This window comes from Hemitrygon akajei, chromosome 4 (genome assembly GCF_048418815.1).
Source record: "Hemitrygon akajei chromosome 4, sHemAka1.3, whole genome shotgun sequence".
NCBI lineage: Eukaryota > Metazoa > Chordata > Chondrichthyes > Myliobatiformes > Dasyatidae > Hemitrygon > Hemitrygon akajei.
The window spans coordinates 137,992,764-138,005,516 of NC_133127.1; the positions used below are offsets into that span (position 1 = coordinate 137,992,764).

Below are 12,753 nucleotides of genomic sequence, written 5' to 3' on the forward strand. Positions count from 1 at the left end.
CTGCTAAAGATCATAGATTCCAATTGTAAACTGGATTGGCTTCAGTGTGATTTGATCTCTTTAGGTATCGGGCATATAGGTCTTATTTGTTTTTGAGAATAGTGTTCTAGGAGTTGCCAAAGCAGTTGCTGCTTCAGAGTCAATAGCATTGTAATTGATCTACCAGGGCCCTGGGGTCCAGATTGATGACATGTTTTATTACAAATTCCTCCATGGATGCAAAAATAAATTGATACTTTCTTAAACAATAATGATAAAGTAAATTTTTAAACACGGTTCTTTCAACCTGTCAATATTTTAAACATTTTCCTTTGTAACAGGTGACGATGAAATAACTCATGTGGTTAGGAGAAGAAATCCACAAGCTAAGGACACTTACAAAAGTCTGGAAGATCTCAATTCCATTGACTCAAGTAAGCTTTGTATATGAATTATTTACATCTGTTAATCATACTTCCAAGACTTAATTGTTAAACAAAACTTTCTTTAACATTAGTTCCAAAAAAGTTTCTCTAATAAACTAGTTAAAATTGTCACATCAAGCAAAATTGTTATGCAGTTTATAACTGGGTATCCCAACTCTGTACCTTAGCAAAATTTTACAAGTTACTCATCAGATTTTGGCTGACCTACCTCTTTGTTTTCCTTGAGCTGACTTTTAAAACAAATTCAGTCATTTTAAATTAACATTTTGTGAAATGTTTACTCTAAAATTGTTAGTTTAAGTTGTACCTAGAAATTGCTTACGTCAAAAAGACATTTCCATTTTAATGCACATGAATAATTATTGTACTTGGTGAACATTGTGAAGATGGAAAGGTTTCTAAGTTTTGATGGGACATTTATTTTATGACCGAAGGTAACTAAAGAATATGATGCTAACCTGGCTGTTGTGATTTATATATTTACTTATTTTGCTTAAACTACCTGTTTGACTCCGTAATGATATGCAAGCAGTATTGTATTTGTTTCACAGTGCCAAGTACATTGGATTCGAAGAACAAAGAAGTTGTCCTCAGTGCTGATGATGGTAAATATATTTTTAATGAAGTTTAAATATCAGGCTTGTGCTGTTGCTCTGAATTAACAAATAAGTTATTGAATGACACGTTATGTTCTGTGGCTGGGTTAGGTTCTGTGGATCTTTTTTTCTATCTTGCCACCCCCCCTTCTCTCCCCCCCATGTCATTAGACTATTGAGCAATCTCTTCTGCGTCTGTGACGAGTAACCATTCTGAGAGGATTTAATGAAAGTACTGATACATTAGCAGAGCAATTGCGTGATTTTAATAGCAGCAGCTGTGCAGAATAGCATTGTAACTCCGCTCTGTACAGTTGATTTGTCCTCCCTGGACACACAGATACACAAGTATAAAGTTCTAGTTTGTTGGTTGTTGCTCACATTGAACTCCTTATGGAGTTGAGTGAGGGAGCACAGACAGAGTTGTGAAGGTCCCCTTCTACTTGTGTTGGGAATGTACATGGACGTACTATGCTGTATTGGACTTTGAATAAGGTGTATTTTCCCCATGCATTTCAATACAGGGGAATGGTTGGAAGGAATTTCAATGAGTATTAGTTAATTTAGATTTATGACAGTTTTTTGAGCACTGTACCATTGCTTTTGGAGATCAGAATTAATCATTCTTTGACAGTCTGGTAGTGTAGTGATATGGCTTTTAGCTTGTCAGTGGCTCTATTCCTTACAACACAAGGCTCTATTGCTGCAAAAGGAGAAGTTTGCTTTCTTCTAAATTCTTCCTGACGATTTCCAGCATCCCTTTCATTATCTCTTTTCTATTTTCTCTCTGCTATTCTCTTTGCCAGCTCCTTTGACTCTTCATCGTCTTTCTTCATCTCCCAATCCTCCTTTGAGGGGAAAGGTCTGATTTACAGTGTTCTACTAAAATACATGTTACCATTAATATTTTGCCAATTATCAGATAGTTATTGTGCAAAAGCCGTTAAACTGCAAATAAGTGTAGAGAGAAACAGATTAATTGTTTTGGATGAGTAACCTTTCACTAACTTGAAATAATGATCCAGATTTTGCCAGGAAATGAGAGCAACTTTGAAATTTCCCTGGCAACACAAATTCTGAACTTGCAGTTGGCTTTTCAATGATTTGTTGGTGCATTCTGAAACTGGGCTTTCATGGATTCTAGCATGGAAGTGCAAAGTTGTAGTACATTTTCAAGGCATGTACAAGCAGGCCAGCTTTCCCACTCATTTCAAAGGAGTGGAGTGCCTGTGAAAGACCAAAGGAAATGCCTGGTTTAGAGCAGGAGGTTCCCAACTTGGGGTCCACAGACCCTCTGAATAATAGTATTGGTCGATGGCATAGAAAAGTTGGGAACACCTGGTTTTAGAGCATTGTCATTTGTTCAGTAAAATGTTTGAAATACTTTCTTTTTAATAACCTTTTCAATGCTTAGATATTCGACAGCTTGGGATGCAACTTGGCCAGTTGTCCCCTTTTCTAGCTATTTTGTGGGTGGGACTTGTTCTGTCCTCCCTTAAACACTCTCTCACAGCCTGCATCTGCTGGTAGTTTAAATAGTCCTTTTACTACTGAGGATCTCACAATGATGTCTAAAACCAGCTGCTTTCTATACATTTCCACTGGAGAAACTGAGATAGTCCAACTTTTTCCTCAGAAGTTGAAACAAGTGAAACTGCTTCTCACTGGAGTACACTGAATACCATTAACTCTTTCTTTCTCCAAAGATGCCGCAGGTTTTTACACCTCTTGTATTTTTATTACCAATTGTAGCAATCTGCCAAAAAACCTTAAATTGTTTTCTTAATGCATGTAAAATGTTTTTTAATTGAGCATGTATTAGAATTCAATTACCCTGCTTCAAATTCGAGGAAAAAACCTTAAAATAGACTTTACACGTGTAATCTTTTAAGATTTTCTGATACATGTCATAGGTCATTACCTGTAAGTTTTAAAAATTTACAAGTATCAAGTTAAATATATGTTAGAAAGAGGTTTTTAATCAGACTAGGGCTTTGTCATTGATGTGGAGAGAGAGATGATTCAAAGGAGGTCAAATTTGGAGAAACATAAATCATTTGTTCTCAAGAATGGAAAAATCGGCAGGATTATCAAAGTACTACCATGGGGCTGTTATATTTTGGAAATACACTCACTCTAATGAGATATTTTATGTGCTAGAAATTATACATTATGAAGTTACTTCCTATTGCTTCACAGAATAAAAAAAATAATTGCACGATATGTTTGTACTTGCTGTTTAGTTTCCAACATTCCAGTTTCTCCAGAGAACACACCTTTGAATTCAAAAAAGTTGAAGAGGTTGAGCCAGTCAGTACCTGCACTTGCTGAGGTAAGGAAAAAATGAAGAGCTACTTTTATTGAGTCATTTGGCACTCATAACTCCTACTCACAGTCTTTATCCCACACTGAAATAGGCTTTAGTTTAGTGAGATACGGCAAACAGATCATGTTTATTCACTTCAGTGATGACTGAGATCTGCACCTACTTCCTCCCCTTACACACGTGGCTATAAGCTCCATTCCTCAACCACCCAAGAATTCCTATTGTGGTTTCCTACTGGTATTTTACAAATTAAATTTCTGATTCACAGTGCTAATCAAGTCCTGACATTAACCGTGGCTTACAGGATTCTTCAACTGGATTTGGTCCCCATCACAATTTCTTTTCAGTGCCAATGTCACTTATTTGCATTTAATTCCCAGCGTTGACTACTTTTTTTTTGCCTTCACCTCATTATACTTGAACCATATCAGTGCCGAACAGAAATTATTTCAATATTTACACAAAGAACAAGGTCTAACAGGAACTTATTTGCATGAATAATGCACTTTAAGGTATATTTTTGAATGGATATTGAAATGTGAAACCAAAGTGGAAACATGACATTTTCCTTTTTTTTTTAGTGGGCAGGGGCCTTTATAGTCTCAGGTAATATAATGCTTTCTCAATTCAATAAGTCAATTGCTTATAGCCATTTTCTAAACACTTCTCAAATACCTTAGAACCCACAAGTCTGAAAGTTATTTTTGTGTGCACAAAGACAGTAGTAATCAGTTTATATAGGGCAGAGTGAAGTTACTAAAGGCTTTGTCTTGTAGCTGCAGTGGCAATTTAAGAAATTTATTACATGCTGACAATATTTTACTAGCCCAAAATGTCGACAGCGCTTCTCCCTATAGATGCTGCCTGGCCTGCTGTGTTCCACCAGCATTTTGTGTGTGTTGCTTGAATTTCCAGCATCTGCAGATTTCCTCGTGTTTGCCTTTTAATATTTTACTGCAGTTGCTTTTGGAACATTTTCTAAAGAGATTTAATGAACATGTAATTATGTTTCAGCCAATAATTGTGATTATGTTGGTTTAATTCCTATGGGAATATTAGAACTAATATAATCAAATGAATTAATGACTTGCTGAAATATGTCAATGACTCGGATAATGCAAATATGACTGTGGCAGTGGCAAAGTTTACAAATTATACAAAGATAGGTGGAGGGGCAGATAGTTTTGAGGCAGTAGAGAGGCTACAGAAGGACCTAGACAGATTAGGAGAATGAGCAAAGAAGTGACAGATGGAATACAGTGTTGGGAAATGATCATGTACTTCGGTAGAAGAAATAACATAAATGGAGAGAAAATTCAAAAATCTGAGGTGCAAAGGGACTTGGGAGTCCTTGTGCAGGATTCCCTAAAGGTTAACTTGCAGGTTGAGTTGGTGGTGAGGAAGGCAAATGCGATGTTCACGTTCATTTCAAGAGGACTAGAACATAAAAGGAAGGATGTAATGTTGAAGTTTTATAAAACACTGGTGAGGCCTCACTTGGAGTGAGTTTTGGGCCCCTTATCTAAGAAAGGATGTGCTAAAACTGGAGAGGGTTCAAAGGAGGTTCAGGAAAATTATTCCAGGATTGAACAGCTTGTCCTGTGAGGAGTCTTTGATGGTTCTGTGCCTGTACTCACTGGAATTCAGAAGAATGAGGGATGACCTTATTGAAATCTATCAAATGTTGAAAGTCCTTGATAGAGTGGATGTGGAGAGGATGTTTCCGAGTCTAGGACCAGAGGACACTGCCTTAGAATAGAGGGCTGTTTTTTTTTAGAATGGAGATGAGGAATTTCTTTAGCCAGAAAGTGGTGAATCTGTGGAATTTGTTGCCATAGGCAGCTATGGAGGCCAAGTCATTGGCTATATTTAAGGCAGAGGTTGATAGATTCTTGATTAGTCAGGGCATGAAGGGATATGGGGAGAAGGTAGGAGATTGGTGCTGAGAGGGAAAATGGATCAGTTTTAAATGGTCTTCTAAAATATCATCCTTGAGTTTACCAGGTTTCTAGTAATAAATTTGTAGAGCATATCACTTTACAGAAGTATTGAAATGCAACTGATAAATTATTTACTGTGGAATTCCTTAGAATGGTGATGCAGACTCCATGTCGGAAAGGAGCTACCAGATGAACAAGTATGGAACAATCACAGGCTCTCTAACAAACATTAGCAGCTCACCTGGCATGACATCCAGATCCTCTGTATGTATTCCATCATAATGCTTTTACTAATTAACTTTTCACTGATCAGGAAATTGAGCAGAAATATTCAACCAACCTCATCCTCGCTTCCACCCAGCTTTTAACTATTTCAGATTAGTGGTTACAAGATAGCTGTTTCCCACCAGTAACCCGCTTTTACTAGCTATGCGCTAAAGCAGTGTGTGTGAACGATCAACTTGTCCGCAGCAATGGAATTTTTTAAGTTAAACTTAAAATGCCAGACCTGTGATGTGGCTATTCCTTTGATTACCACCCTTGTTTGCTTTCTGCTTAGCACCTACTAAGGATTACAATTCACTGCAGTAATATAACATCACGATACTTGCACATATTCCACTACTTTTCATGTTTGTGCACTAATATGGCATGAATTTACTGTGTTATGTATACATCTTATTTGTGGCATTGTTCACTAACCATGCAGAACTGAAGTGCCATGTTTCCTGGCAAAGGTCTACATAGAAAAAAGTAATGTGGAACTAGATGTCAAATACAGGTTTGAGAGGTTAAAGTTGAGAATGACAGACCATTTAAGTGTAATTGTTGCAGCTGAGAGTTGGTAAGATTTGTCATTAGATAGTGGTAAGACTGTTCCAATTGCAGAAAATATCTCTACATTACCTTTCTCCCTCTTGCAGAATGTTTTTTCCTTGAATACAATTGCTATTTTACTTTGTTCAAAATTGCTATTTTCTCATTATTCAGTATTTAAATAATTCCAAAGAAAAACAAATTTGAAGATGTTTGAGGGAAAACAAACAACAGGAAAATCCACATTTTGTATTGTTAAATGAACAATAGATGAATAATCTGTGAAACTGTATTTGGTCAATCTGTATAACTATTTTCATGTTTTATTATATAGTCCTTTACTTAATTGTCAACTGTTTTAATGCTAACAGGTTAGTGGAAGTATAATGAGCATCTACAGCAATGAATTTGGAAATATTGATGTCAGAGGGAAAATTCAGTTTTCATTGGATTACGTAGACAAGTTGAAGGAATTCCATATATTTGTTGTACGTTGTTCAGACCTGGCTGCTGCTGATGAGAAGAAAAATCGATCTGATCCGTTAGTATTCTTTTCTTTAAAATATTATTAATTCTTTTTAACATTATTTGTGTGCTATGTGTCCTGTTTTAAATGTGGTGTCAGGGTACTTTTGGTGATGTCTATAAAATGAATCCTATGTACAGTATAGTTTAGTCAGACTTGCATAGGTCTGAAATGTGACCCTCAATGCCCTTATTCAGGGTGGAAAATTCTAAGTGATTGGAATGTATATAATCATTGGAAATTTTTCCTCTAAATTGTTGCCACTCATCAAAGGCTGTCTGTGATCATTTCCACCAGTTTGTTTGCAGACTTCTGCAAATCAAGATTTCTAAATATTGAACTGTTCCTTAAAATTATTTATGCATTTTAAGCCACATTATTATAAACAATGCCTTTCTTCTAGAGTAGGACAATTGTTTTTGGTCCAAGTGTCATTGGACTTACAGTGCTAATCTGAAACAGATTAATCTGTATCAGGTAAATGTTAAAATCAGTATGTAAAAATAGTATACATTCCACATGTTTTTTTTTAAAAAGTCAAATGACTCCTAACAAATGTCTATAATAAGGTTACGTGCCAAATTAAAGTTAATAATACCATAAGATATGGGAGCAGAATTAGGCTATTCAGCCCAGTGAACCAGCTCCACCATTTAAACATGGCTGATTTTCTTTTTCCCTTTCAACCTCATTATCTTGCCTTCTTCCCATAACCGTTGATATCCATACCAATCAAGAATCTATCAACCTGTGCTTTGATACCCAATGAGTTGGCCCCCATGGTTATCTGTGGCAATGAATTCCACAGATTCAACATCATCTGGTTCAAGAAATACCTCCTCATCTCTTTTCTAAAGGGACATCCTTCTATTCTGAAGCAGTGCCCCCCTGGTCCTAGACTCTCCCACTACTGGAAACACACTCTCTATGTCTACTATCCAGGCCTTTCAATATTTGGTAGGTTTCAATGAGATCTCTCGCTCAATATTTTAAACTCCTGTGAGTACAAGCCCAGAGCCATTAAGAAATCATGTTGACCCTTTCATCTCCAAGATCATTCTCATAAACTTCCTCTGGAACGTCTACAATGCCAGCAGATCCTCCTTTAGATATAGGGGTCAAAACTCCTCAGTACTCCAGATGCAGCCTGACCAATGCCTTGTAAAGTCTCAGCATTACATCCTTGCTTCTATGTACTACTTGTTTCAAAAGAAATGACGATATTGCATTTGCCTTCCTTACTACCAGCTCAACTTGCAAGTTAATCTACAGGACTCCCAAGTCACTTTGCACCTCTGAATTCTGCCCCATTTAGTAAATAGTCTATACTTTTAAGCTTTCTACCAAAGCGTATGACCATATACTTCTCTGTATTGTATTCATCTGCCATTTCTTTGCCCATTCTCCCAATCTGTCCAAGTCCCTCTGCAAACTCCATGTTTCCACACCACCACCTGCCCCTCCATTTGTCTTTGTATCATCCACAAACTTGGCCACAAATCATCAATTCCTTCATTCAGGTTATTGGCATATAATGTTAAAGTGGCAGACCCAATGTTGACCTTTGTGGAATATTGCTAGTCACTAGCAGCCAACCAGAAAAGGTCCTCTTATTCCCACTCTGTCTTCTACCAGTCAGACAATTTTTTTCTAGCTTGTTTATAAAACAATAAACTCCTGCCATGTTTAGCAACCTTTTGTGTTGCACGCTGTCAAAGGCCTTCTGAAAATGCAAATAACCATCCACTAACTTTCCTTTGTCTATCCTGCTTGTAACTTACTTCAAAGAATTCCAACAGATTTGTCAGGCAAGATCTCCCTTTAAGAACACCATGCTGACTTTGGCCTATTACCATATGTTTCCAAGTATCCCAAGTCCTTAATAATGGACAATATCTTATCAACTACCAATGTCAGGCTAACTTGCCTACAATTTCCTGTCTTTTGCAAACCACCCCCCCCCCAGAAAGAGTGGAGTGATATTTGCAATTTTCCAATCCACTGCAACCATTACAGACTAGTGATTCTTTAAATATTACTACTAATGATTCCACAATTTCTTCAGAGACCTCTTTCAGAATCCTAGGGTGTAGGGCATTCAGTTTAGTTAACTTATCCACCTTCAGACTTTTCAGCTTCCCAAGCACCTTTTTCTTAATAATAGTGACTTCACTCACTTTTGCAACCCCCCCCCCCCCCCCCCGACTCATTCAAATTTTGGCATGTCTTTGGTGTCTTTCACAGTAAAGGCTGAATAAATATATTTAGTTTGTTGACCAATTCTTTGTTATCCATTACTGTTCTCCAAATTCATTTTCCAGTGCTACATTGCCCACTCTTCTCTTATTCTTCATGTATCTGAAAAACATTTTTGTCATCTTTTATATTATTGGCTATCTTATATTCATATTTCATCTTTTTTCCTTTATTGATATTTTTTAAAAATTGTCTTCTGGTTTTTAAAGCTTTCCAATCCTCTAGTCTCCTACTGATATCTGCCAGGTACCATGGTTTGCATCTCGAACTTGCAAACTGTCTAGGCTATGGACATTTTACAGGGACAGAGCCCGGTGAAGACCTGGAGGCAAAAGTGCAACACAAGCATGGAGTGATGTGCTTTATTTTCCTGAAAAGATCAATACCAAAGTCATTTAATAGATGTATTTAAATACTACAGGAATAGTAAAGGTTAAAAAAAATACATTGAGTATAGAATGAATGAGATACAAACTCAGACTGGTAAATGATACCTTAAAGAACGGTGTGGGGATATTTTTCTAAAAATATGGGCATCAGAGGCAAAAATACCAAGTGTCAAAAAATTGGATGCAGAATCGATGAAACTGGATGGATTAAACGTAATGGGTTAAGCACTATCCTCTAACTGTCGTGACTAAGTTAAAGAATGAGAAAAGTGAAAATGCAAACTCAAGCAGGTCAGAAAGAAAACCACAGAACTCTACTATTCAGTCTTACCTCATCAATAGTCTCTGGTTCTTTCAGATATGTGAAAAGCTACCTGCTTCCAGATAAAGTTAAATTGGGAAAGAAGAAAACAACAGTGAAGAAGAAAACTTTGAGTCCAGTCTACAATGAAATACTAAGAGTAAGGGGTTCAGGCATCATTTTTCTCAACTTTGTTTAGCTATAGATGATATTTTAAGTGAAATATTATAAATATCAATAATGGTAATTACATTTTCATCTTTGAAAGTATTGGTGCTCTTGTGAACCTTTACTTACTTTTACTTTATTGTCACCAAACAATTGTTACAATCATCACAGCGATATTTGATTCTGTGCTTCGCGCTCCCTGAAGTACAAATCGAAGTAAATATAATAAAAAATTTAATTATAAATCATAATTAAAAAATAGAAAAGTGAAAGTAAGGTTAGTGTAAGTCAGGTCCGGATATTTGGAAGGTACAGCCCAGATCCGGGTCAGGATCCGTTCAGCAGTCTTATCACAATTGGAAAGAAGCTGTTCCCAAACCTTAAGAATTATATAAAATTATATTACTACTGCTATATCATAGACAAATTTCAGAGTGTGATGGTTGTGACGCAACTCCGAAGTAGTCTCTATACTTTTGGGTGATGTTGCATGTCTACCAGAGTAATGCTGGATCTTGGAATTAAAATTTAACACTGCTTTCATCAGCAGGATTTGTATTCCCTTGAATTCTGGAAGTTAGAGAAGTAGTTAAATTCTGGTGATGCTAAGAAACTGGGATTACAGAAAAATTAACTGGACGAGCAAGCAATTATTTCAGCCTATTTTGCAAGTTGGTTAGAGAGAGCGCTGTGGCTCTTGTTGCAATTACAGAATTATTGGTAAGCCTGAACCTGAGGTGCTATATTAAGCATTAATTTTCCTGACTTCACTTCCTAGAAAGCAAAACCAAGCAATATAAATGAGAACAAGGTTTTGTTCCCTGATGGCTCAATCCAGTTTATGCTCTCTTTGACTGACAGAACATGGGGCACCTACGTAAACTCACACAGCCACCGAAAACCCTGTAATCTCGGTCTCTGAGGCCAATGTGAGAGCACCCTTCAGAAGGGTGAATCCATGGAGAGTATCTCTGGCCCAGATGGCACACCTGGCCGAGTACTGAAGAAATGTGGGCTTGAGTGTTGACTGAGGTCTTCAACCTCGCACTTCAGCAGTCTGAGGTACCCACCTGCTACGAATAGAATGACAATTTGCCTCAATGAATATCATCCAGCAGCACCTGCATCAGCTGTGATGAAGTACCTGAAGAAGTTGGTTATGAAGCACATCTACTTCTGCCAGAGGAGTAACTTGGATCTGCTCCAATTTGCCTACCATCACAACAGGTCAAAGGCAGATGCCGTTTCATTGGCCCTTCACTTTGCTCTGGAACACCTGGACAATGAAGGTGCATACATCAGTTTGTCCTTCATTGACTACAGCCTAGTATTCAACACCATCCTCTCCATGAAACTCATCACTAAATTCCAAGTCCTGGACCTCAATACCTTCCTGTGCAACTGGATCCTTGACATCCTCACTGGTGACCCCAGTAAGTATGGATTGGCAACGACATCTCCACAATCACCATCAGCACAGGTGCACCTCAAGGCCATGTGATTAGCTCCCTTCTTTATGAACTTAATACCTATTACTGTGTGGGAAAGTATAGCTCCAATCCAATATTTATGTTTGTTGACTACACCACTGTTATTGGCCAAATCAAAGGTGGTGATGAATCAGCATAAAGGAGGGAGATTGAAAATCTGATTGAATGGTGCCACAACAACAACCTCTCACTGTCAGCAAAACCAAACAGCAGATGATCAACTACAGGAGGAAGAAGCCAGAGGTCCACGAGCCAGTCCTCATTAGGGGATTGGAGGTGGAGAGGGTTGCAAGCTTTTAATTACTTGGCATTATCAAAGGATCTGTACTGGGACCAGCACATAATAAGTGCAATCACAAATAAGGCGCAACAGTGCCTCAACTTTCTTATAAGTTTGCGTAGATTTGGCATATTGCCAACAACTTTGACAAACATCTATAGATACACAGTATTTTAACTGGTTGCATCATGACCTGGTATGAAAACACCCATGCCCAAGAATGGAATAGTCTATAGCGAGTGGTGGATATAGCCTAGTCCTTCACAAGCAAAGCACATTTACATGGTACACTGCCACATGAAAGTAGCACCCATCGTCAAAGATCCTCACCCATCTAAGCCATGCTCTCTTCTCACTACAACCATTGGGCAGGAGTTACCGAAGCCTCATTTGCAAAATCTGGTTTTTGCACGTTGGTTCTTTGTTCAAAGTTAAAAGTTACTTAAAAGTAACTATATTATCAAAGTACATATATGTCACCATGTACAACCCTGAGATTAATTTTCTTTTGGGAAACACCAATAGAATCAATGGAAGACTGCACCCAACAGGATGGACAACACCCAACGTGCAAAAAAAAGCTGTGCAAGTACAGAAAGAAAGGGGGAGGGAGAAATATAATAATAATAATAATAATCAATAAATAAGCAACAAGGATTGAGAACATGAGATGAAGAATCCTTGAAGATGGGTCCATAGGTTGTGGGAATACATCAGTGATTGGGCAAGTGAAGTTATCCCCTCAAGAGCTTGATGGTTGAGGGTTAATAACTGTTCCTGTACCTGGTGGTGTGAGTCCTGAGACTCCTGTACCACTCTAATGGCAGCAGTGAGAAGAGAACATGACCTGGATGATGGGATCTTGGTGATGGATGTTACTTTAATGTGTGAGGGCTCCATATAGATGTGGTGGGTGTATTTTATTATTTGTAATTTCTATTGTGTTTCTTTATATTCCTGTAAAATGCCTGCAAAAATGTTTCTCAAGGTAGTATACGATAACGTATGTAGTTTGATAATAAATTTATTTTGAACTTTGAAAGGAATGATATTTGTTATGAGATTGTGGTGTAGCCAAAGTTCACTCTTTTGATTTGTAAGATGTCATGTGGAAAAATTAAGGCAGGAAAGATTCATATACTTTGAATCATTGGACATAATCTCATTGAAATGCTTAAAATTCTGAAGTGTGCTTGGTGCTGAGATGCTGTTCCTTTTGCAAAGCATTCTCAGGAGTTAG

At 37.5% G+C, this 12,753-nt stretch overlaps 1 protein-coding gene across 8 annotated transcripts in view; it reads left to right on the plus strand.

Annotated features, from left to right (window-relative positions):
• The window catches only part of sytl2a (synaptotagmin-like 2a), an 89,313-nt gene that overhangs the window by 62,743 nt on the left and 13,817 nt on the right, over window positions 1-12,753 (plus strand). For 7 of the 8 annotated variants that reach the window (XM_073043415.1, XM_073043419.1, XM_073043416.1 and 4 more), the window contains 6 exons: window positions 321-413; window positions 977-1,030; window positions 3,265-3,353; window positions 5,438-5,551; window positions 6,475-6,644; window positions 9,633-9,735. In XM_073043415.1, the coding sequence (XP_072899516.1) occupies window positions 321-413; window positions 977-1,030; window positions 3,265-3,353; window positions 5,438-5,551; window positions 6,475-6,644; window positions 9,633-9,735 (623 nt within the window). The remainder of the gene's footprint in view (window positions 1-320; window positions 414-976; window positions 1,031-3,264; window positions 3,354-5,437; window positions 5,552-6,474; window positions 6,645-9,632; window positions 9,736-12,753) is intronic. The other variant, XM_073043418.1, reaches the window with a different exon arrangement.